We start from the raw sequence: 24,606 nt of genomic DNA, 5'->3' as shown, positions 1-24,606 counted from the left end.
TGTCCAAGAATTTCAAGACTATTATGTAAATATTTTTGACATCATATTTATAAAATATCTACTGCCAATTTCAGTTTTATAATTAGAAAACAGCAGGGCATTAAATCATTTATTTATTCTACACCAAATAATTCAACATTAGTCTTTGTACATGTAAGCATGTATATAATATAACATGTTTCACAAATCAGGGCTGTATAAAGTGATCTATTCCTCTTAACCGATGCTTAATATCTGTAAACGTCACATCCACAGAGGTCTCAGGGATTGGTGCCTCTGCAGCTGAACCATTAGCATCCTTTTGCATCAGTAGACTTCCTCGCCTGGATACAGACCACACAGGCAGGCCCTGATTCCCATCATCATGACAACAGGGATGCCAGACAACCAATCGAAGCCCCGCTAAGCCTCTTCTGGAAGCTGATTGGTCCGCCCGCCTGCAGCCTGTTGTGGAATGTCCATCTTTAACCTCTCTGCTCCCATGTACGTTGCTGTCGCCTCTTTATCTTTTCTTAGCGTAGATTACTGCTATATATGTTGCTCCACTCTGGAATGTAGCTTACCGAACATAAAGTTGTTAATTCATGTTTTTTTATGAATCAGTGATGAGTCTGAAAAATATTAAATTATGCCACAAACTCTTTACTGATTGGACAGAATGAGTCCGTATCATTAAAAATGGCATTCTATATATACAAAAAGGTTAAATGAATCAATAAATTCAATATATTTCAGCTGACAGAGGTTAAGCTGCTGTTTACATTTTGCAGCATCACACAAGCTATCTTACCAACCATCATCATAATACGGATACTATTATTAATTCCTGAACGAAGTAGTCATATTTTAATCATATGAGGCTATAGTTTATACATTATTGTTGTTTACCTTTTGCAGTCTGATACTCGGATACAGACATATGATATAATACTGCTGTTGACGATTGGCTATTTATAGACGTCAGATTAAGACTGAAACGGTTAATCAGGTTAGGGTTTCAGTGAGGGGCTGGAAGTGCATAAAACCAAACACACAAGAAAGACGCTCGTCTACCCTCTGCAATAATAAGAGCCCCTGGACCCAATATCGTGTTGACAAGTCATTATGTGTATGGCTCTCCCTCCGCACACCTCAGCTTGCCTCTGCTGGATGTCACAGCATCGCCTAAACTGGGAGAGCAGGGAGAGCGCTGCAGTCAGTCCCCGCATAAAGTGCAACACGATCCGCTCACGACCAGGTTACATTCTTTGCTTCCACTCTGTTTTTTAAGAATCGGTCGCTTTCCTTTTCAGTGGAAGGGAGGAGATTCTCTCTTCGCCGCCATTTTTAGAGAAACTTTGCTGGCTGCTGCCTGACGTTAGCAGCTAGCGGGTTTGGCCAGCCAGCTCCCAATGACAGTTAACGCTTGGCTGTCGTTAGCCAGCTCACCGCTCAGCTAGCCTTGCGTTGCTTTAAATTGTTGTTATTCCTGCCGCCCGTGCCGGTCAACACAGGCGACAAGATACGAATATCGTTAATGTGGAGAAATAGGGAAGACTTGAAGCCAGCTAGACTGTTCTGTGTTTGGGAAGGGCAGTTATGCGGTTTATTTAGCGAATTAGCATTGCTATCTTTACAACTAGCGAAATTCCCACTTTGGTTTCTCTGAACTGCATTGGCTGTCTGTGATTTTTAGCCACCCCAGGCAGCTGCGGGCAGGGTGACTGAATTGTTCACCTAATAACTCAACTCATGTGGATTTCCCCATTTACTTGGTGAGTCTAATTTTTTTTCCCTATTAACGGTTGATGATTTTAGTTTTTACAACAGTTGTTTTTTTTTCGGAGGCTTGTTTTCAACGCCTATTAGCATCCGGGCTAGCCAGTCAGATTTGCTGCTATTCGCCTGCTAATAGAAAGTTACTGTCACAACTTTATATGTGAAATATGTTTCTCTTCCACATATTTCACATTTCCCAATTTCGCTTTGCGTGGTGATCAGTTGGTTGTATAACAAATCTTTGTTTTTAATGTCAACGTGAATCGCAGTTAATCTAAAGATGCAGGGACACGGGCTAAGGAGCTAATTGGGGATGTAAATAATGGATGCAGATCGCTTTATCAAATAAGTGTTAGCTGGATGCGGTTAGCTTGCTAATCCGCTTTATGCAGCGATCGTTGCAAGCCGTGCCACTCCCTCGGTTTTGTTTTTGTCCAGTGTAGCCTTAAGCTAACGTCAAGTCCAGTTCGGTTCTGGATGCGTTTCGCTTGGTTTGGGAAGTTTTCTTATCCACCAGATGTATCATGAGTCATAGACTGCTGTGCGTGATTCATTGGTGACATCGGTCCTGGCTCCCATGCATATGTCGCACATAAGTTTCGTATTGTGGCTGTGTGTTTACAAGCAACACAGGGCAGCGGAGGATAACGAATCAGTGCCCTAATATCGCGTTAGAGCGACTGGCAGCGGATCCATCGGCAGCTGATGGCTGTTTTTTTTATGCGCTGACGTGAGTCGCATTCCTCAGCTTTGTGTGTTGATATTGCGTAACACGGGCGAGCACTCAGTAGGCTGCCCTTCTGCTGGCTTTATCTGGGACTTTTTGTCGCTGAAGTTATGCATGACACGGTGGATCACCTGCATTAGGAGCATTGGTAATATAAATTGTGCATGGCAATACGTTGGGATTTGTAAACAGAGGATGAAGGCAGCTTAAATGTTATGTCAGTGGCTGGATAACCTCATGTACCTGAACACCCACACCGTGTTCTGTGCGCTAGATGGATATAAACCCAGTGAAGCCAGCACTGCAGTATGAGCAGCTCACCTGTAAACGGGTTTAATGCAGTCTTTATGCTAAAGTTATTTTGTTTTTTTGTCGATTTGTGCTCCTGTCAATTTTTTCTTTCCATCACTGCGTGATTGCTTCAAGTACAGTGCTTTCAAAGGCTCAAACTGAAGCCCCTTTTAAAGTTTTAATGTTTTACTTGCCAGCTTTGTATTAGAGGGCACTGAATATGGACAAACAGAATGATGGATTTAAGTATCTTCCAAGAAAAATGGATTAGACTCTGGAATAAAGCCTACTCTGCTTTATTTAGCCATTGATAGTCTGCCTCTGCAGAGCAAATTGCTCCACAGGATGAGCCTCCTAGCTTCCATAATAGATGTGATTTTTGCACAGCATTTATAAGGCACATTAACCTTAACCCTGCTGTGTTTTTCATGGTTTTTCATTTCAGTTGTTGTGATGACTGATGACTGCTTCATTGTCTTCTGGTTTTAATGGTGTTGTTCACAGTGTAGAAGTAATGTTTTTTATTTTTAATTCAGTTTTTGTGATAAAGTAGGCATAAAGAACATTTTTATAGATTACAATATTCAGTGTAGTTAAAAATACAGTTATAAAACCACAAAAACTTTCCGGCGTAACCATTATTTTCTGTCTTGAAGTCCTTTAACTAAAATGTCGGTAGTTATTGGAGTTATCAGAATTATTAGTCTTCTGTCTGTCTATGGAGCATAGAGTAGTAGAGGAATAACACTGTTTAAAAAACAAAACTGTTGTTAATCTACAAGCAGCTTATTTGTTATGCATCCAGCTGTAGGCTAGCAACCACTTTGCGCATGTTATTTATTGCTCTATGAATAGCACAACAGTAAAAATGTTTTAGTCTAACTTTAGTCAGCAGTCAGTCTGGTTTTTTTAAGGCTTTGTTTTATACTCAAAACACTAATTAATGAATTCCAGAAAACATTACAACAGTAACAATCAATGTGGAATAAGTAGGAATAATTGCATAATAATTTTCTACAGGTAGATCATTTATACAATTATGTTTTGTACTTTTTGAGGAAACTGTGAAACCTTCATTTTAGTCAAGGTTTCAATAACCTTGAGATACTGTGAAAACCTCCAAGGTGTTCATGTCCATGTGTCTATTATTAGTTTAGACCAAGGAAAAAATGATCAGTCAAATCTTTTTATTTTCATGCAGTTCTTCAAATATGCAATGTAGAAAGTGAAATATTTATTTATAATTTGTTGTTTGATTTGCTTACTACATACTTATTCACTCTACAGTGGGCATGGATGATTGTAAAAATAGAAACTTTGAGTACAAACAAACATAGTTTCAACACATTAGCAGCAACATGCGGGAAGAGGCACCACTCTTTAAATGTATGCTCTTTTAGGGCTGGAGAATAAGTCAATAACATTATAGGCAGGTGATCAAAATCAATAAATAACACAGTTGACAGAATTTTCAATAATTTCACTGAACTCCAATCCAGAACTGCACAGCATTCTGGGGATGCAGGCAGAAGAAAGACTTCAGCTGCTCCATCATTCATGGTTAGCTAAGCTGTGTTGGGACCATCAACTCGCTCCTCAGTTGCCTAGCAACAACCTGCTGAGTAATTTGCACATCAGCAGTTTCAGGTTTGCCACCGTGCCTCATAACTGCTTAAAAATAAAAAGCAACAGAGTAGATTGAAAACTGGATGAAAGAAGAAAAGTCCTGCCAAACCACCAGTTTGGCAGGATTTGTTATTTAAAACAAAAAACTAATCACTAATTATCTATCAACGGATATGATTCATTACTATATTGGAAAACTGCAGCAACTCTGGAACCCTTTAAATAAAATAACTTGAGTCCATAGCATTCCAATGAAATGAACATATTTGGAGTTTCATGTCTTGATGAAGGTGTTGCATTTTTTAACTCGGCTTTCTGCAGTCCAGACACAGTTTAGCACATTGGTGATTTTACACTGGTGCCATTTATTTTAGTTGCAGGAAGGTGAATGGAGCCTGGTGGTTGAAATGTGGTGGCTTAAATCCTCTTAGGGTTTGGTCACTTCTTTTCTCTCCCATCACAATCGTGACTGTAGCTGCACAAAATGGGATGTGTCACTTTTATGAATTTGGGGCGGGGGTGCTGGAGAGTTTTGACTTCCTCCCTTCAGTCAAGTCAACAATCTGTAATCAGTCTGGGAAGCAAGAGCGTGGACGCCCCACCCTCCATCTTGGGATAGAGATGTAGTGTGTGTGTGTGTAAGCCATTTGGATAACAGCTCTCAAGTAGGTCCTGAAATTAAGATTTTCTCTGAACAAATAGCGGTGATGTTGCTGTGTTGCTTTTATTGAGCGCCTGCCTGATGATCAGTGAGTAATCCTACACCAACACTCGGTTTATTGATTGATTCCAGTACTGCTGGTGACTGGTGTTTCTTTTTTACATATGAACAGTTAAACATATCATTTCTTCATTTTACTGAACTCTTAAATAGGTTGGAAACACTTAAATAATGTAGCTTGTGTTTATAAATTAATATCTTTTGCAATGAGAAGCTAGGAAATATTTAATGTGCATCAAGGCCAGTTTCATGAAGCCGATCAGTTTAGAAGACGAGCAACCTAAGTGCATTTCTATTTTGAATTATTTAGTATTGCAGCATTAAGCATCTCTCAGTGAGTATCTGTAGGAGAGAGTGTGTAGATAAAATAGTTTATATATGAATGAATGAAATAAAACATAATCAATATACAGGTGTTATTCTTTAAAAACATTTCCGTGCTTTATGAAGAATTATGCTTGATAACTTTTAATTAAATACCAATTCCACAGTTTTAATATATCAACTTGGACAAAATAGTTTGTCAAAGATGTGATAAAGGCCTAACATAAATTCATCTTTTGTTTGAAAAGCAGAAAACCAAAGCCTTGCATGTGAGCACATTAACATACAAAAATGTATTTGTTTTTCACCAGGTGTTGACATCCCAGCTGCCAATTTTTATGCATTTTAATCTTTTGTAACAATTCACAAAGAGGGAGACATCTTTGATGATTTGTTCTCGTTAGATCGGTGGTTCTTAAAAATTTTTTATTACAAATATCCCTTCAGTTGCTGCTATCATATCCAAGAGGTGCTTTTCTACATCTTTTGTTTTATGCCAAACCCACATCGAGTTTGCCAAAAATCTGTCTTGGTCTCATTTGACCAAAGTACACAGCATCCTGTTGAAAGTCCCAGTGGAGTTGAACAAACTTGTTCTCACTTGTGGTGATGGGGCAGAAAGGGGCTTTTCCTGAAATCTCTCCCAAACAACCGGTTGGCTTTTACCAGCTGACTTATTGCTCCTAAAATGTCACCTTTTACTGAAATTCTCTAATAATGAGCTCTGGATGGGTGTTTTTTTCCCCTCTCCTACTGACTTGCTTGTTGTGTATTGTGACAAGATAAAAATGGTTCCTTGTCCAATCTGTTGGACTATTGCTACCAGAAACGAGCCTCTATGTCGCATTATATTTATATAGAAGAAAAACAAGAAGTCAGATTTCTAAGTAGAGGTTCCTAGAAGCTCTGATCATGTTAAAATAATCAATAAAAATACTTTAAGAGACTATTCTACTATTTCTGCCAATGATTTTGTTTTCAATTTTAGAATTAATAAAACATAGTTTAAGGCTTTATGTCTTTACAAGGGATGCCACCTTGTCTGAATCTCCAACAGTAGTGCTCTTATAATTCACTCAAACATTGCTTAGTTGTGTCCAAAAACTTTGTTGTAATTGCATCTAAAAATTAGGTGTTACTGGTATTTCTAGAGTAACATCTAAAAATTAGATGTACATCTTTGAGTAAATTTTGTAGACTAGTATTTTTTTAAATATTTTTGAAATACCCAGCAAATTTCAGATTCTTTCTAGAAATCAGTAAAAGCATTTATTATCCATCTCTCCATGTCATTCTCTGTGCTGCACCTTTCTCCTCTTCATCTTTTGCCTCTTCATTAGCCTCTTTGTTTATTTAACAGGACATAGAAAAGCAATTGACAACTCATCAAATAATCATTTTCTTCTAGCTGTAAGAGGGAAAAAAATTCTGTGATTTTTATTTTGAACACACTGTTCCTCTGAGTAATTATACATGCGCGCACACACACACACACACACACACACACACACACACACACACACACACACACACACACACACACACACACACACACACACTACAGTTGGGCACGTCTCTTCCAGATTAAGTCTTGTGACTTTGTGCTCAGTGTTCTGTTTCATTTCGTGTGTGACAAACAGAGAGAAATAGCTGATTGTGCTTTAGCTTTTTTTTTCTTTTTACTCTGTATGAGTATAAACTGTTTCTGCTTCATGCTGGCTCATAAACTGAAATCCAGTGACCTTAGGACATAAAAGCAAGAGATGAGGATGTTTATCAGAAAGGGTAAGCAGCTAGAAAAAAAACGAGGTTCTTAATTGGTCTCCTGCAGAGTTGCAGTCAAGCCTAATAAGGCAATAACTTTCTTTATTACTAAGTTTTCAATGATTAATTCTGGATGACAGAACAAGATCAAAACTATTAAAACTAATAGTGTGAGTAAAAGTAATCAGAATCACAAACATAATTTAAGGATGCAGTAGCAATTGAGGTCAGCAGATTTTCTTACTCGGCTCTGAAGCTGAACTTTGTTTTTCTTTGTTTTGATTCTGGGAATTTCTTCAAAATATAAAACCACATCTAAAGGTTACGGCGGGGGGAAGTCTGACAGATGAGAAGATTACGCTCTGAAATTCCCAAATATATTTTAGGCTTTTTTGAGGCATTAAATATTTTTAGTTAGAAGGAAGATTTTTAATAATATTGATACTGTATTATGGTGTTTTATTTGATGTGTAATTTTAATAAGTACAATGAAATCTTGTGTTTTTCAGCTTCTAATGTTTGCTTGTAGGCATAAGGGGAAAGGTATGCAGTATGAATAGGGCATAACATCTTAAGTATGAGGAAGTACCGTGTGGTTTTATCTGGAAAAACTTTGTTTCAAAAACATTACAGGAAATCTTCACTCATGACCATGTGTTGACTTATTACCAGCTGGGCATGTGGGTGACTATTATTGAAGGGCAATTAGGCCCTTCTTTAGGCCAAAAGCTCAAATTAAAATACTAAAAATTATGGCCATTAAAACTGACAGCATTTTTGGCAGTTTTAATGGCCCTTAAATTAATCTTGAATCAATTAGCTTTAGTTTTACAGTAAAAGAGAAAAGTGAGTTCACTTTGTTGTGTTTTTATGTTGCTCCAGAAAAATGTCGATGAGCAGGATTGGCAACATGAGCCCAGAAATCATCAAACGATGCTCTGGAGCACACTTTGAAATCTGAGAAGTTTAATGTGTTTTACCGCTAAGGGGTTCACTGCACCAAACAGATTTCATCATAGTACATCATTATAGAGTTCACATAAATGGTGGCACGTCTATAAATGGGTATCCACATTTGAATTTTACATTCAAAAAAAGAAACTTTTAAAGTTGGTTTATTTTTGACTTTCCCATTTGCTTTTAGTTTTTAATTGGTTGAACTCCTGGAAAACAAATTGGAAAGTCAAAAAAACAAAACAACTTGAGATTTATTTTATTTGGTGATCTATTAATAAAATGGAAATGATTTTTATCTTGTGCTATGTAAAACATGTTCGCCCTGATGGACAGTAATGCCAGAATAGCTCAAAGATGACAAAAGAGTCTTTGTGGTTTCTGGTCTTAATGAAAACAAAATTTGATTAGATGCTGCATTGGATTTTACAAAATGTCATGTTTACTTGGAAAAGATCACCCAAATATTCTATATAAGGTATTATTATTGTGTCCCACTTACCTCACTCACCAGTGCCAGTCAGAAGGTTGTCAGATATGCCTTTATTGATGTTTACATTCAGAGTTGTTTCCTGAAATGCTACGCTAGAGCTAGCATGTTTACTCTCTGTTGTGATATGACTCATTGATAATTTCCCTTCTGTAACCTTAGTGTCAAATTATCAGTTTGAAGGTACTTGTGTCCACAATTTTTTATTAATATTACCAAGATATTTTTTTTTATTTTGCCAATAATTAAACATCAATTTAAAAAATAGACTCTGCACTCGGATTATTTTGTGTGTTTTCTACGATATGATCTGTAATCATTCCCTAGAATAATAGATGGGTGACTTTTCTTTAAGTACACCTGCTGTTTACATGCTCTAGTGTGCATGTAAACAATTTAATCAATAGTGAAATAATTTAGTTGATCAAAGGACAATTTTTTTGTGTTGTACTTATTTTATTTGTCCATTTTTTTGCAAGATTGAATTGTTTTATCTTTATAATGCATAACCTCAGAGAAAATCTCACCCTATAATTACAAAAACTAACTAAATGAAGTGTGTCTGCAACCATCGCCTGTAACGTTCTTGAATTGTGGTCACTGGCCTTTTAAAATCGTCCAGAGGGCTGTGAATGGTCCACAGGCCACACTTTTGACCCCCCTGCTGTATAGTGTGCGTTGGCATGTAAAAGGTGCACACATTTTGTGAGAATATGAATAATGTCCTACAGAGTTCATGTTATAACTGGAGTAAAATTGATGAATTGCATTTAGAGAAGAGCTTGCATTCCTATTCATCTTGCTTCTCATTACTGTGGGTTGCCTCCTTGTTGTGGACACTAAATCAATCCTGCAATATTTGCATTGCCCCAGTCACGCCAGTAGCTTACAGATCTGCAGTAATTGCTGAAGCAGTCTAAACAGATGCGTTAGTGATGACTCTGTAGTTGGTTCATCATGCTATTGTCAGCAGCTGGAAGAATAACCAGCTATTTAAAATATTCAAAGAGCTGCTGAGATTTCTGAGGAAACTGTTGTTTACTTTGATTATCTGAAGAGCTGATGCAGAATATATCAGGACTTCCTTCAGCCATGCTGTCTCACAACTTGTTAATCATTTCATTGGAAGTATTTATGTGAAGCTGATTAGAAAAAACTTCATCATAACGATGTTAGAATGTCATTGTCAAACTGAGGCATCAGTCCAGTTTTTTGGCATAAACAGTTTGAGCTCCAGCAGTTTGAGTTTAAGATGAAGAGACGTTCTGTCCGACTATTCTCACTGAGGATCACACCTTTTTGATTTTTTTACCATCTCTGTTCAAATGCTGGCTTACTGACTCATCCTGAGTATCTCCCTCTTTCTGTGCAAAATGAATGTTTTTTGTTGTTTTCTTATTTCTCTTTTCCTTTTCTCACACCTCAATCCTCCTCTATCTTCTGTCTGTCCAGGTGCCCATGCGCTGACTTCCTCAGGCTCCCACATAGCTGCAAATGAGTCTTCAGCTGCTTTGGTGTAGCTCTGCGCCCAGATAGTCCCATCCCCTCTGTGCGGGCGATACGGGACTACGTAGACCAGGATGCCTTCCTCTGTGAGGGCGGGGAGCCTGAAGGATCCAGACGTGGCCGAGCTGTTCTTCAAGGAAGATCCAGAGAAGCTTTTCTCTGACCTCCGAGAGATTGGTCATGGCAGCTTTGGGGCTGTCTATTTCGTAAGGCAACAATTATTTACACCACTTGTACAATATACTTTATCTTAGCAGTAAAAGGTTCTATTGAATAGCTATTTTAGCTGCCAAATTAAGCCACCAAGGGATTCAAACACAGCCTATAGTGTGTTTTCCATACATTACTGTTTTAGATTTTACCAGATAAGTGTCGCAGGAGAAGCTATGTCCTGTTCAGCAAAGCTTGACTGATCTAATCACATCCGTCCATGAAGGAGTTTAATTACACCAAGTTTCTGTGACTTTCCTGATGTTTCACAGCTGACTGCAGATTTTAAATGATACTTTATTCTGTTGGTGCAAACAAAGACCTTCTTGTTGAGATTAATGTACAGAAAGCCAAAGGTCAAACACATGTTTGGTTTGAAATGCGAATCAACAGATGTGCTTTTTGTTTCCCAGGCACGGGATGTGCGGACGAATGAGGTGGTGGCAATTAAAAAGATGTCCTACAGCGGCAAACAGTCTAACGAGGTAAGACGTTTTTCTTTTTTTTTTGTTACACAACCTATTTTCATCAATAAATTAAGGACTATTGGGTAGTTTGGAAAGAAATTACATTTTCCAGATCTGAGTAAATATATTAAGATGACACAAGAATTAAGAAAAATATTTAGATTCCCACACGTTAAATAAAAATGTAGAAAATCTCAGTTTGTTTCACCAATTGAAGTTTGGATTAAGCGCAGTGCTGAAGTTTGAGATGTTGTTTTTTATCTCCCAAAGTTGACACCAATTTCTGCTTTATGTTTGGGATGCACTTGCTCCTGCAGCCATCTCTGAGCAGACAGCCGATTAAAAACGTTGAACCTGTTTTGTCTCCCGCAGAAATGGCAGGACATCATAAAGGAGGTGAAGTTTCTCCAGAGGATCCGACACCCTAACAGCATAGAATACAAAGGATGCTACCTTCGTGAGCACACAGCATGGGTAAGTTATTTATTTCCATGAGCTGAATTTAATTAAAATGTCACCTTTTTGTATAATCCATCATTTATTGGTGTATGTGTGGAGGAATTGTTATGATCGATCCTTGTTTTTAGCTGGTGATGGAGTATTGCCTTGGCTCAGCCTCTGACCTGCTTGAAGGTGAGCTAAAGTAAAAAAAATAATAAAATTTCTGGCTGCCTGTTTACCCTGATTAGAAAATCAGAATCATTACCTCTTAATATTTTTCATTCCTCTACAGTCCATAAAAAACCTTTACAAGAAGTTGAGATTGCTGCCATTACACATGGTGCTCTGCAGGGGCTGGCGTACCTTCACTCCCACAACATGATCCACAGGTGAGGGATTTCACATGATGCAGGTTTATTTATGTTCGTAGGACGTCACTGAATGGTTTCCATCGCTCTCTGTCGCACTGCTTATATGTTTCAGGGATGTGAAAGCTGGTAACATCCTGCTGACTGAGCCTGGCCAAGTCAAGCTGGCAGACTTTGGCTCCGCCTCCATCGCCTCACCTGCCAATTCCTTTGTGGGAACGCCATATTGGTAAGTAAAAATAATTTATATACACCTAAACTACCTGCTAAGTTTGAACAAAAATAAATAAAAAAAATTCTCCCCTCCCTCTTTCAAAATAAAAATACTCTTTGCAGTTTCTGAGTTCCTGGAAATATTTTGATCTTCACAGTAGATTTGACTGTAAAAAGAGTTTACCTCTGTTTGCATATTCATGCTAAAGGCTACCAGCTCCTGTAGTCAAATGTGGCTCTCCAGTGTCTCCTCTCAGCAGCTTAAACTCCAAATGTAAACATTGACACATGTCAGTGGGAAAAGAAAATCTTAACTTTGCCACAAAACAAAGCTGTTTTGTTTTTTGTGTGTGTTTCTTTCAATTCTGTCACACAAAGGTAAAACAAAGGATGTCAAACAACAAAGTGTGATGGAAGCATCTCGTAGATTTATTGTGAACTCTGATTTGTACTTTTCCCCAGGATGGCCCCGGAGGTGATTCTAGCTATGGACGAGGGCCAGTATGACGGGAAGGTGGACGTCTGGTCCTTAGGCATTACCTGTATAGAATTAGGTACGTCACAACACTTCTTTAGTGTTGACCAGCAGTTCTCATAGTGGGGCGTGACCCTGAGGAGCTTTATTTGATTTTTTTCTTCCAGTCTAAAGATCAATGACCCTGTAACTTAGGTATGTTGTCTGACCATTTTTTTTCAGCGGAGAGGAAGCCTCCATTGTTTAATATGAATGCAATGAGTGCCTTATACCACATAGCACAGAATGAGAGCCCCACACTGCAGTCCAGTGAATGGTAAGCATTGTTTTTCATTTTTATCTTCATGTATGTAAATAAGTAAAGTGATCTATAATGAAAACAGAAAGCAACAATGTATGTGCTAACCTTATTAGATTAAAGCATCTTTGCTCTCAAGAGAAACGTATTTTTAGTGTTGATATTTTGATCTGATAGATTCTGTTTGACCTTCTGTCTTTTCACCTTTATTCCAGGACGGATTACTTTAGAAACTTTATTGATTCTTGCCTTCAGAAAAATCCTCAAGACAGGCCACATTCTGACGACATGTTGGGTGTAAGTAAACACACAATCAGTACGATTTCACACAGCAAGATCATTGTGGTGATATGGCAGCCTGTCAAATTGTCAATAAATCTTTTTTTTTCTTTCATTCTTTTTTGACTTCCTGTTCCCTGTTGGAAGTCTTGCTCTCTCTCATTCTCTTCCACTGCACATGTCATAGAAACTACAGTTTTCTTTTATGTCTTTCTTCCAGTTTATTTTAAACACCACACTGAGACCAGAAATGGCTGACTTTGAGTCTTCTTCACTCATTCATTCATCAGAAAAAGATCTTGGATTTTTTATTTATTTTATTTTTATGATTGTTTGATCATTGGTCAGAGCTAAACTGAAAATCTGCAAGTGATTTATTGATTCTTTTTTTCATTTTGATCTGCTGTCATCATTAGAAACAATTTGTCATTTAATATTTTGGTGTTTAAATTGGTTTTATCTTTCTTCTATAATTCCTAACTGTCATTTGTCCTAATTGGAGTTACTGTGACTCGTGTGTTTATTCTGGTTTATTCCTTGTCACCCTGCCCTCCAGCACGCGTTTCTCCAGCGTGAGCGTCCAGACTCTGTGTTGATGGATCTCATTCAGAGAACCAAGGATGCTGTTCGGGAGCTGGACAACTTGCAATACCGCAAGATGAAGAAGATCCTCCTTCAGGAGGCTCACAATGGGCCCACCACTGAAGCCCCGGAGGGAGATGAGGTCAGTTGGAGGATTTTGTTTCTGAGCTGTATTTGCTCCTTCATTTAGAGCAAATAATTAAGCATATGCTGGTTTCTGTGCATGTCTGTCCCTCTTCGTACTTTCTGTGCCTCTTGGTCTCTTCTCGCTCTCTCTCCCTTGCTTTCTATCCGTGTGCTCTGTCCGCTCTGCTACAGGACCTGGAGCTCGGCGGAGGTCGCACAGGAACGGTGAACAGCGTCGGCAGCAATCAGTCCATCCCCAGCATGTCCATCAGTGCCAGCTCCCAGAGCAGCTCTGTTAACAGCCTGAACGAAGCAGCGCAGGACAGCCGCAGCGAGCTGGACCTGATGGACGGAGACCACACGGTCATGTCCAACAGCTCCGTGATACATGTCAAACCGGTGGGTAGAGGGACACTAAAATTTGTTCAATTATCTTATAACCTCATAGTCTCTAGGTTATACATATTGGAAATTCTGATCTCCAATGAACAGAGGATTTATTTAACAAGCAAAAACTGTTAAACAGTATGTTCACCTTTTTGGACCCAAGGTCCAAATTCTCAAATAATCCTAAGACTAAAAGTAGGTCCTAGGGATGCCATTTTAGGAGAAATAGCTGAATTTATGAAAAGTTAAGATTTTTCATAGAATAGAAAAGCATCTTAGGCCTTAAAAGAGCTCTTAACATGTCAAACTGTCAGAAGTAGTGAGGAAAACCTTTACTGAATCAAAGAGGGTCTTAAGCAACAAATGTGGTAGAAAATAAATATTCTCCATGAAATGAAAAGGGCTGTACAGACAGCAGGTGCTGTACTTAATGCTGCATGGCAATTGATTCAATTTGTCATAGTTTTAACATCATGATACACTCTTCTTAATCCAGTCTAGACTGTACATTTAGTTGATTTCTGTCAACTGATTACTGGAGGCATATTGGTGCTTTTATGTCTTATTTTGCTTCCAGTATCATCCAACCAAGCCTTATTGATTTAAGACTCAAGAAGTAAAAGTTATATTCCATTTCTATTGTAGTTTAGATGATGAGATACAAGTTTTCTATTTTTTTTCTGGCAACATTCGGTTCCTTACTTGTTGGTGGCCATAATGCTCCATTACATTGTTTGTCAACCACAGTTAAAAAAGAAGTAGAAGAATAAAAACCGATCTCAGTTTCTCGAGGACAGCATCACACCGAGCAACGGGGTCTAACACCTTTCTCACGAAGGTATTATTTCTGTCATCTCCTCGCTCAGAGTGGCTCTCAGCTGACTGAATCGCTGCTAAGCTACGACTTATTGGCAGGACTTTTTAGTTTGAGATGGGAACGCTCTGTGATTCTCTGAGAGTACAAGCCCAAATTTGCAGAGTGCCAGAAAAGCAGTCGCTCTCTTGACAGATTCTCCCACCTCAGATGTAGATATTTGAAGAATATCGACTATGACAGTGAACCACACTGTTTCCATTTTCCAATGCCAGATTGGACTGCACCTTATCATCATCTGCTGTGTTCCTTTGTCCTTATTGTATTTTTTTCATTTTTACAATTGTGCAATACTTTATGTTTGACTATCACAGAACTACTTGATAGGAAATATTGTGATGGTGATACTTTTAGTAAATATTGGAGTGATGATATGAGTTGTCACATTGCCTCCTTTAGTGTTTTAGACACTGCCGTCTGTGTCTGGTGTAGGTAGCAACAGCAGTGAAACTCCATCCAACAGGCCTAATATATTACTGACATGTAGATTTTGATATCAAGACACTCTGTTTTTATGTGCTAGCCAATAAATATTGGATTTCTAAATGCAAACTGATGAGATGACTACATATCTGTATCATCTTCTTAGTTAAAATCCAGATTAAATTCTTTTAATTTTATTGTCAAAGCCTGACAATGTGGAAAAAATTTCAGCAGTTTTAATATTTACAGTATGTAAATTGCTTTCAGTGAAGAGAGTTGATTTTGTTACTCGGGCTGCATCTTCTTTTAATTATATTTCTTTAGTGTTCCTTCATTTAAATATTGACTTCACTTCTTCACTTTAAGACTTAAGAAAGAACCTGAAATAAAAAATCATTTTGAAACAAAATGGAAATGTTGCTTTTAGTGGCATTTTTTCTTCTGCCATTTTTTGTTTCCATGAATAATTTGGGCTTGGAGACCGATGTGAAATGTTTGTCACTTTGTATCTCAGTCTTCGGTTTAGCCTACATTATCTGTCTTGTTGTGAAAAGCTAATGGCTCTGTAATGTCCGCCCACTCGTGGCCTGTTCTTTCAAACAAGGTGATGCTAGAAAAGCAGAGCTGTACATTGTCGTTGTTTCAGTCCAGGCTTTTTGTGGCTGTACAGCAGAAAGTTTCATACAATATGTCTCAGAATGCAGCAGTTTTCATGCGGTGCTATTACAGAAGTCTTCATTCGTCAGACGTTTTTCTCATTTTGTCTTGTTTGAACTAAAAGTGTCAATATTTTGATGGATTTGACATAATAAATCAAAACAAAAAGGCATAGAATTGGATCAGAATAGACGTTTGACATGCTCCTTTTTAATCTAACACCTCTAGAGAAAATAATAAACTCTTGTGACGCTAATTGCCTTCAGCTAATTAGTAAATAGGATCCACCTGTGTCTATAAATCCAGCTGTTACATGAAGGCCTCCAATGTTGGATGAAAATGAGAAAAGTTTGAATCATTGACGTTTGTAACGTCACACGGCGCTGTGCAGTTTGTTTAGAGAACCAGTGTAGCTAAGCTAGCAGGCTTGGAAGGGAACGTATTAAAGGTAATTCGGTCTTTTGATTGAGGTGTGTTGGGCCAGAGAGACATCTAAAAGTAGCAGGACACCAGGTGTCGTCGCCTGGAATGATGATTTGTTTTGCCCCATTTTACCATCGATTCCCAGTTGGGAGATTTCTGCATCGGTTTACAGTAATGAGGGTAAGTTGACACAAAAGTCTGTTGACATGAGAGAGACTGAAGCCTATTTGCCAGGTTAGTGGGGGAATTGATCAGACCCCACTTCAGTCATACAAACATGTTTGAAACCAAATCCGGATGCAGTTGGACAGAGAGATTTGATCACAGATCGAACTGCAAATTAATGTTTCTTCTGTAAGCCTTTTCACTTCTTTCTAGGGTTTTTTGCACTGAACATAACTGCAAAATAAATGTGTTTAGTTTCGGCTTAATTTACATTCAATATGACCAGCACGATCCAAATAAAACTTTATTTTGAGACATTTGTGGGTTACACCTAAAGTGTTTTTTAATTGCTTTGTTTGTTTTGTGGGGAGAATGACAGAAATACAGTTTGATTTCTCAAACTGCATTTTTTCCTTTACTAGAGCCACTTACTGCTTTGTTTGTTTAGCCTGTGAAAAGCTGAAGAAATATGAATACTTTAGTGGGCCACTGCATGGCTGAGATTATGTAATTAGTTAAATTTATTGAGCACATCCATCCATTCAATCATCGTTTGCACCAGCTTATCCTTGACGGGTTGCAGTCACACTTTAAACTTTCTGAGTATGACTTTTAGGAGCCAGCAGAGGGCGCACTAACCTTAAATTAGGTAGTTTTGGAAATTTGGCATGTCAAAACAAAATGCTACAGTAATCTAAATGTGTTTTATATATTGTGTAATACTCTTATTCCGAGTTTCTAAGCAAAAGGATGTTTTTTTATTTCTGCTCTTTATCTAGGAGGAAGAAGAGAGTCTTTCTGGGGAGCAGGCAGCCAGCAGTCAGCCAACTGAGCCACAACCGGCACCGGCTCAGGCCCCGAGGAAGCACTACCGCAACAGAGAGCACTTCGCCACCATACGCACGGCGTCACTTGTAAGACCACCCTCTCTCTTCTTCTCCTCTCTCTCTGAATTCTCCTGCTGTTCTCATCATGGACGACGTCTTGCAGGTGACGCGTGAGATGCAGGAACACGAGCAGGACTCAGAGCTACGGGAGCAGATGTCGGGTTACAAACGGATGAGAAGGCAGCATCAGAAGCACCTGATGGCCCTGGAGAACAAGCTGAAAGGAGAGATGGATGAGCACCGGATGAGGCTGGACAAGGAGCTGGAGAGTCTGAGGAACAACTTCACTCAGGAGATGGAGAAGCTGCTGAAGAAACACCAGGCTGCACTGGAGAAAGATGTACGTAACCCAGCTAAGGCTAATTATTATGCTAGAAGCCGTTATTTGTGTTTATTTATTTTTTATGTGATTTAGCTGAAGACATTTGCCAACGATGAGAAGAAGTTCCAGCAGCACATCCAGGTTCAGCAGAAGAAGGAGCTGAGCAGCTTTTTGGAGTCACAGAAACGAGAATATAAACTACGCAAGGAGCAGCTAAAAGAGGTAACCCTTCAAATGCCTCTGATTGTTATTGATCAGTTTGAATAATATCTCAATCTAAATGTTGAACTAAATCATACTTGTATGACAGGAACTTAGCGAGAACCAGTCAACTCCCAAAAAGGAGAAGCAGGAGTGGCTGTCCAAGCAGAAAGAAAACATTCAGCACTTTCAGGTGAGTTCTACAAAGGCACCCTGTGGATTATGTGCTTTTTAAAAAGTAACATAAAGGAAAAGCTTTGTAAGGTTTGTGGGAGTTGGGTTCCTGTTTGTGTTTCATGACATGTTTGTCCGATTATTGCAGGCGGAAGAAGAGGCCAACCTGCTGAGGAGACAGAGGCAGTACCTGGAGCTGGAATGTCGGCGGTTCAAACGGAGGATCCTCATTGCCAGACACAACGTGGAGCAGGATTTGGCAAGAGAGGTACATAAAGGCGTTTGGACATAAGTTTTTAGCTTATTTCTTTGTTTGAATGATCTTTCACAACTCTTTAGGAGCTGAACAAGCGGCAAACACAGAAGGACCTGGAACACGCAATGCTGCTCAGGCACCATGAGTCCATGCAGGAGCTGGAGTTCAGGCATCTGGCGACCATCCAGAGGGCGCGCGCCGACCTGATCCGGACCCAGCACCAGACGGAGCTCACCAACCAGCTGGAGTACAACAAGAGGAGGGAGAGGGAGCTGAGGCGGAAGCATGTGATGGAGGTCCGGCAGCAACCCAAGAGCCTCAAGGTACAAGGATCAGCGCAGAGCTTCTTTTCTGAACGAACAATCCACCTAAAAACCAACTTCTCTTCTTCCGTTTTTAGTCCAAGGAGCTTCAGATCAAGAAGCAGTTCCAAGAGACGTGCAAGACGCAGACCCGGCAGTACAAGGCTCTCAGGAACCACCTCCTGGAGACCACGCCCAAATCTGAGCACAAGGCCGTCCTGAAGAGGCTGAAGGAGGAGCAGACCAGGAAGCTGGCCATCCTGGCCGAGCAGTACGACCACTCCATCAACGAGATGCTCTCCACCCAGGCGGTGAGCGTCAAATCCTGAAACGGAAAAAATTCTTGATTAATCGGATGAATCAATTATTGAAAGAATTGTCAACTAATTTAGAAATCGCTTAATTGTTAACTGGAGGATACAGACTCAAAAAAATGGCCATTTGTTGAAAGAGCACCACACTCAGCAGTAATTAAACTAAAATTGTACAAAAATACATACACTTTAAGATTAAAAAGAAAAACCTTTCTGTAAATATGTTCTATCCAGATCTTCTCCAGCACCGTAGTGTGAGCTTCACCTTTTACAAACTCTGTAAAAAAAAAAAAAAACTAAAAAAAAAAGCTTCACTGCAGTATTGTTGATTCAAGCAGAAAAAGGTGAGCTTAGAAGTATTGTTAGTTGTACTTTTTTGTTGCATATGCATCCTTTGCAACAACTGATCAAGCATTCTCCAAATAAATGTTATGCTGTTGCATTTTAGGCAATAAAATGTTTTGTTTTTATTCAATTCAAACAATTTATATAACACTAATTCAAAACAAATGTAATCTCAGTGCTCTTTACAAAAAATATATTTTAATTCAATTACACATATATGCATTGAAATTATTAATTTTATCATCAGAATAATCAATAACTTAAGTAAAGGACAGTTGCAGCCCTGACTTTTATGCATTTGTTTACTATCAGTTGTTTAATGTGCCAACAAATGGTTTATTTCTTCTGTCTCTGTGACGCGGCCGCCCCCAGCTGCGGCTGGACGAGGCTCAGGAGGGCGAGTGTCAGGTTCTGAGGATGCAGCTGCAACAGGAGCTGGAGCTTCTCAATGCCTACCAGAGCAAGATCAAGATGCAAACAGACGCGCAACACGACAAGGAGAGGCGGGATCTGGAGCAGCGGGTGTCGCTGCGGAGGGCACTGCTGGAGCAGAAAGTAAGCAAAGTTCTGCGTTTGTCAGGAAATTAATGAAGGTGCATGTTTGTGAACACAGCAAAAATGACTTGATACTTGTTGGGTTTTAATGTTATGGTTCTGTTTTATTAACCGTATTTTTTTTCTCCCCCTCAGATTGAAGAGGAAATGCTTTCCCTCCAGAACGAGCGCTTGGAGCGAATCCGCTCGCTGCTGGAGCGCCAGGCCCGGGAGATCGAGGCCTTCGACTCGGAGTCGCTGCGGCTGGGCTTCAGCAACATGGTGCTCACCAACCTGGCCCCAGACTCCCAAGGAGGCTGGGGGGGCGGAGGCGGTGGAGGAGGCCAGGGAGGTCAGGGGGGAAGCCAGTGGCCCGGAGGCGGTGGAGGAGGCAGCCATCACAGTCACCACCAGGGGGGCTCCAGTTCGCAGCAGCCCTGGGGCCACCCCATGCTTGCAGGTGGCCCGCCGCCCTGGAGCCTCCACCATCCCGGAGGAGGGAGTCAGAGAAGTAGTCAGGGAGGCGCAGGAGGGGTGAGGAACAGCCCGCAGGCTATGAGGAGGACGTCATCGGGGGGGAGGAGTGAACAGGGCATGAGCAGGAGCGCCAGCATCACCTCTCAGATCTCCAACGGTTCCCACCTGTCATACACCTAAACACACAAGAAACAGTCACTGAAACTAAAACACACACAAACACACACACTCAAAGTGCACAGCACAGATAGGTCATATCCCACAATGCACCTCACCATGCAGACTGGTGAGACTGGCCCGTCGTTGGAAACCCATCAGAGCTGAAACCAAGCTGCAGCTTCTGAATGCCATTCCCAGCCAATCAGCTGCAGCCAATCAGCTCCGTTCAGCTCAGTCTGCGTTGCCATTCAGCCGCCATATTCACCATAGAGTTTCACCAGAGACCAGTTTGCAGCAGGTTCTGTCATTTTTAAGGGACGAGTTGCACAATAAATCTTCTCGTGCGGAAAAAGTTGCTGCTTTAACTGGAGTTACATAAATCCTTGGGAGATCCCGTCAAAACACTCAATAAGACTGAAATTATTGACGTGCTCTTAGATAAATGTTTGGAAGGCAGAAGAGTAGAGAAAATTTAAAGGAGGGAAAGAATGAAAGTCGTGTGTTTGTATCAACTGGGGAATTTCCTGTGCAGACGAGTCTCTGGAAGTTTGGATTCACTTTAAGCATTTTCAAATTTAAAGAAGTAAAAAAGCTTTGAAAGCTTTTACAGATTTTTTTTCCAATAAATCTGCAAGATAATTAAGAATTTAAGTTAATCAAAAACACGTAAGTTGAATTTGATTTAATTTACAACTTGAATTGTTAATAAATTAGATTTTTAGGGCCTTATAAAATCAATCAAAATTAATTCAAAGTTATTTCCTAAAACTTCTGTTTTTCTAAAGAAATATAGGTGGTTATAAAGAACCAGAGATTTATAGGTAAAAATAACGCGCATTAAAAAAAAAACATTTTAAATGCTTTTTTTTTGGCTACTAAGTATTTCTGAAACAATTTTTTAATCTGAATCCATGTTTTTATTGAAGTTGGTTTGGATAAGATTACATATTTTGCAGAATATGTTGAAATGTTCAGAAAACCTTTGAAATTGGAGTCTGGAAACGTTTCGGATTTAAAGTAAGAAAATTATGGCAACAGCCTGAGCGAATGCTTCGAGGTCGGAGTATTTGTAGAGACTTAAGGCCAGTTTCCAATGTCTCGTCTTTGTTGACCCTTGACCCGCTTATATGGATCTTAATCCATTTTCTATGAGAATGACATTTAAAAACTGCATTTAAAGTATTTTGCTTTTACCCAGAGCTCCTTATTTGTTTATATTCTCGTTGTATTGTGAGAAAGCAGTTGTTGTGAAACAGAGTTTTACTCATTTGAAGTTACTAATTTAAAGACTAGTTGTTGTCGTACTACAGAGACTGCAGTCATCACCTGAACTCACAGATTTCCAAAAGGTCGACAACATTTCAAAGCGGCATATTCCAGGACTTACTGAGGATGTAAGGCCTAAAAAAAATGTAAAGTTTAATGTTTTCCTTTCACACTTCCTGTTATCTGTTGAAGTTGAGTCTGGGTCAGTTTTCCCCTTCCTCAGTTGCACCAAATGTCCTAAAGGTTTGATCCCAAAGAGGTTGCAAAACTTAAAACGTTGGGTAAAAAAACAACCAAAAGGGCAAAAATACAAAATGTTGACTCTAATGAGCACAATAATTGGTCTCCGTTTTGCTTCCTCTCTGCTTTTACTTCAAAACTCCTCACTAATACCAAAAATACAACTTTTCAGTGTATTTTTGTTACAACTTCCATACCACATGGTGTTGTTGGCATGAACGTGTCGCCTTCAATGATTGGAAAAAGGTTGGATTTCTAGTGTTTGATCAGTCAAGTTTAACCCATTTATCTATGAAGCTCTAGTTATTTAAGGACTTTGTGTCAGACTGCTAACATGCTAGTTGTAGTAGTAGTTTGGGTCACAACTGTCCAAGCCAGCACTGGATTGTATTAGTTGTTAAGTGCCAGAGAGGCTCAGCCAGTTTAAGCCACACAGCCAAGTAGTAGCAGCGATGATTGGCTCAGCTCCTGGGTTTCCACCGACCTCTGCCCACCCAGTCTCGCTCTGGCGGACGCTGTAGTTAGCCCACCATCCCTCACGATGGCGTTTCAGCAGTAGGTAAACACAACTTGAATAAAAGCCGGTGATCGATCTTCACCGGTGAGCAGTAACTCCACAATGTCCTGAACGATGCAGTACGAGCCTGTCGGCCTGTTTGGGGGGGTGCAGTCACAGCGAGTCGCACTTTGGCCAAGGCCAACTCAAAATGTTACGTCTGATTTCACACAAACACACATACAGATGCATGTTCACAGAAAGTGTAAAGGTTCCAATCCTTGATGGAAAAACGGCACACATTTTTTGATAAAGGAGATGTAAATGCTGATTTGAAGTTTTAAAAAAGGCCTCAGATAAAACAAGTGACCATCTTGTCTGTCGGTTGGTGACTGCTGAATGTTTTTTGCGGATCCATGGGGGGTGGTGCTGGGATCTCCGCTGCTGTGCCCCTGCAGAGCCCCTCCCCCGGTGTGACACCCCGCTCTGTCTCACCCTCCGATCTGACCACCGATCTCCCTGCGTCCTTCCACCTTCGCCTCCTTCCCTCCCGTGTCTCTCAAGGGCCCCAAACCCGGGGGCCGCTCGCTGATCTGCAGGGAAAATTTGTCCCTCAGAGGAAGAAACGACGAACCAGGATATGTGCTGGTGTTTATATAAATCTATAAAAGAGAGAATTTTAGAAAAGATCCAAGTCTTATTGTGAAACTGCAGAAGAAATGTACAGTCAACATGTGAATATTGTACAGCTTGGAAATCTAAATGACAAATCGAAGCGAGATGAACCTGCGGTGAGGGCACAATGCTGTGGCGTTAGAGTTGCTGTAGTTTAAAAAAAAAAAGGGGGTTTGCTGAGTTTTCACCTGTCCCGTTTGCAGCAGTTAACTCTTTTTTGGCTGGGAACGAAAACACGGCTTTAGGTCAAATTGCCTTGTGGAAGCAGCAACAATTTGTTCAAAAGTGTATGAGGAGAATTTTTTGCACATAATTAAAATATTTTTCTCCTGTTGCTCGGACTGTACACTGACAGCGTTACACCAGGTTAGACTCTAAAACCATTTAAATACCATAAAACTTAATGCACTCTGCACCCTGAGGTAGTTTCCAAAGTCATGCACAAAGCTCTGAAGTCCATTTAGTTTTTGGAAACTTTAGATCATGTGGGAACCGCTGACATTACTCAGGCTTTAATCTTTGAGACTCGCATTTACACTTCCATCTAGAAATAAGCAACGAAAATTAGGCCCCCATTCTGTCAAAACGTGCTAGATTCTCAGTTTAGAAACTAAATGAGTGCTTTTCTTTATTTCTCTTCATCTCTTTTGTGTTTTGTTTTCCTTAAACTGTCTGCAGAGGGCCAAACAACCTGCAGAGGTTCAGTTGTATTTACTATAGATTTTTTTGTTGTTTTTTTGCAAGGCAGTGGGGGCAGAGTCTAGCTTTAGACGTTGGTCACTCCGAACTGGATCAGTTGCACTGATTGCACAAGTCATTGACCAGTTTTACGAGTCTACTGTGACACCCGACCTCCTCCCGAAGCGGGGGGGCAGCTGCTGTTGGCGGAGAGTCGGTGGAAGGCCGGGTCACTTCTCTGTACAGTCTGTTTATCAGTATTCCTTTTATTCTTCCTGTCATATTTGGTGAATCTTGCCGTTTTATTCTCCCTTGTCCACAGATCTGTATTAAACTGTATCAAAGTGTATAGTTTGTGCAAAAAAAAATTACAAATAAAAAAAGCTGAATGTTGCATAGCAGAAGAGAATAGATATTCATTCAGATGAAAAATAAGTGATTTAAAATGTATAAAAGTAATTCAGATGCAAAGTTTAGGGGATAAATGTAATATTTTGTTTGTAATTACTATTTTTTGTTGGAAGAGGGCTACTGGATAAAGAATCATCTGTAATAAAGTAATTTTAATATTTATCTGTTGCATAGTGTTTATGTTGTCATCGTTTTACAAAAACGTCAGTTTAAATGTCAGAATTTGTAAATTATGATTTGCTTATATTTTATTCACTATAGATTTTAATATATTGGCATTAATGCTGAATTCACAGCAAAAACAAAATCTTCCCATGTGT

At 39.7% G+C, this 24,606-nt stretch overlaps 1 protein-coding gene across 3 annotated transcripts; it reads left to right on the top strand.

Moving 5' to 3' along the window:
* The first annotated feature begins 1,042 nt into the window (after positions 1–1,042).
* Positions 1,043–24,448, top strand: taok1b (TAO kinase 1b). 3 transcript variants are annotated; one of them, XM_055051407.1, is made up of 22 exons: positions 1,043–1,237; positions 1,676–1,754; positions 10,108–10,367; positions 10,785–10,856; positions 11,211–11,312; positions 11,426–11,471; positions 11,572–11,668; positions 11,763–11,876; positions 12,323–12,414; positions 12,558–12,651; positions 12,849–12,930; positions 13,469–13,636; positions 13,813–14,019; positions 17,329–17,463; positions 17,540–17,776; positions 17,852–17,980; positions 18,069–18,152; positions 18,282–18,401; positions 18,473–18,712; positions 18,790–19,002; positions 19,723–19,905; positions 20,041–24,448. In XM_055051407.1, exons 3-22 carry the CDS (start codon positions 10,236–10,238, stop codon positions 20,539–20,541), a joined length of 3,048 nt encoding a protein of 1,015 aa, XP_054907382.1. In that variant the 5' UTR covers positions 1,043–1,237; positions 1,676–1,754; positions 10,108–10,235; the 3' UTR covers positions 20,542–24,448. The 3 variants fall into 3 exon arrangements, with proteins under 3 accessions (XP_054907382.1, XP_054907383.1, XP_054907381.1); XM_055051408.1 differs by lacking the exon at positions 1,676–1,754; XM_055051406.1 differs by lacking the exon at positions 1,043–1,237 and having other exon boundaries at positions 1,276–1,754.
* The last annotated feature ends 158 nt before the right edge of the window (positions 24,449–24,606 follow it).

Source organism: Poeciliopsis prolifica, unplaced genomic scaffold, assembly GCF_027474105.1.
Source record: "Poeciliopsis prolifica strain line A6 unplaced genomic scaffold, Auburn_PproV2 SCAFFOLD033, whole genome shotgun sequence".
NCBI classification, from domain to species: Eukaryota; Metazoa; Chordata; class Actinopteri; order Cyprinodontiformes; family Poeciliidae; genus Poeciliopsis; species Poeciliopsis prolifica.
This window is presented reverse-complemented; position numbering and strand designations above follow the sequence as displayed.

Excerpts from the sequence above, each read along its gene's own strand:
- taok1b (XM_055051408.1), top strand. The coding sequence starts at position 10,236 with ATGCCTTCCTCTGTGAGGGCGGGGAGCCTGAAGGATCCAGACGTGGCC. Across the intron at positions 10,857-11,210 it reads GCGGCAAACAGTCTAACGAG|AAATGGCAGGACATCATAAA; the intron begins GTAAGACGTTTT and ends TGTCTCCCGCAG. Across the intron at positions 12,931-13,468 it reads ATTCTGACGACATGTTGGGT|CACGCGTTTCTCCAGCGTGA; the intron begins GTAAGTAAACAC and ends CCTGCCCTCCAG.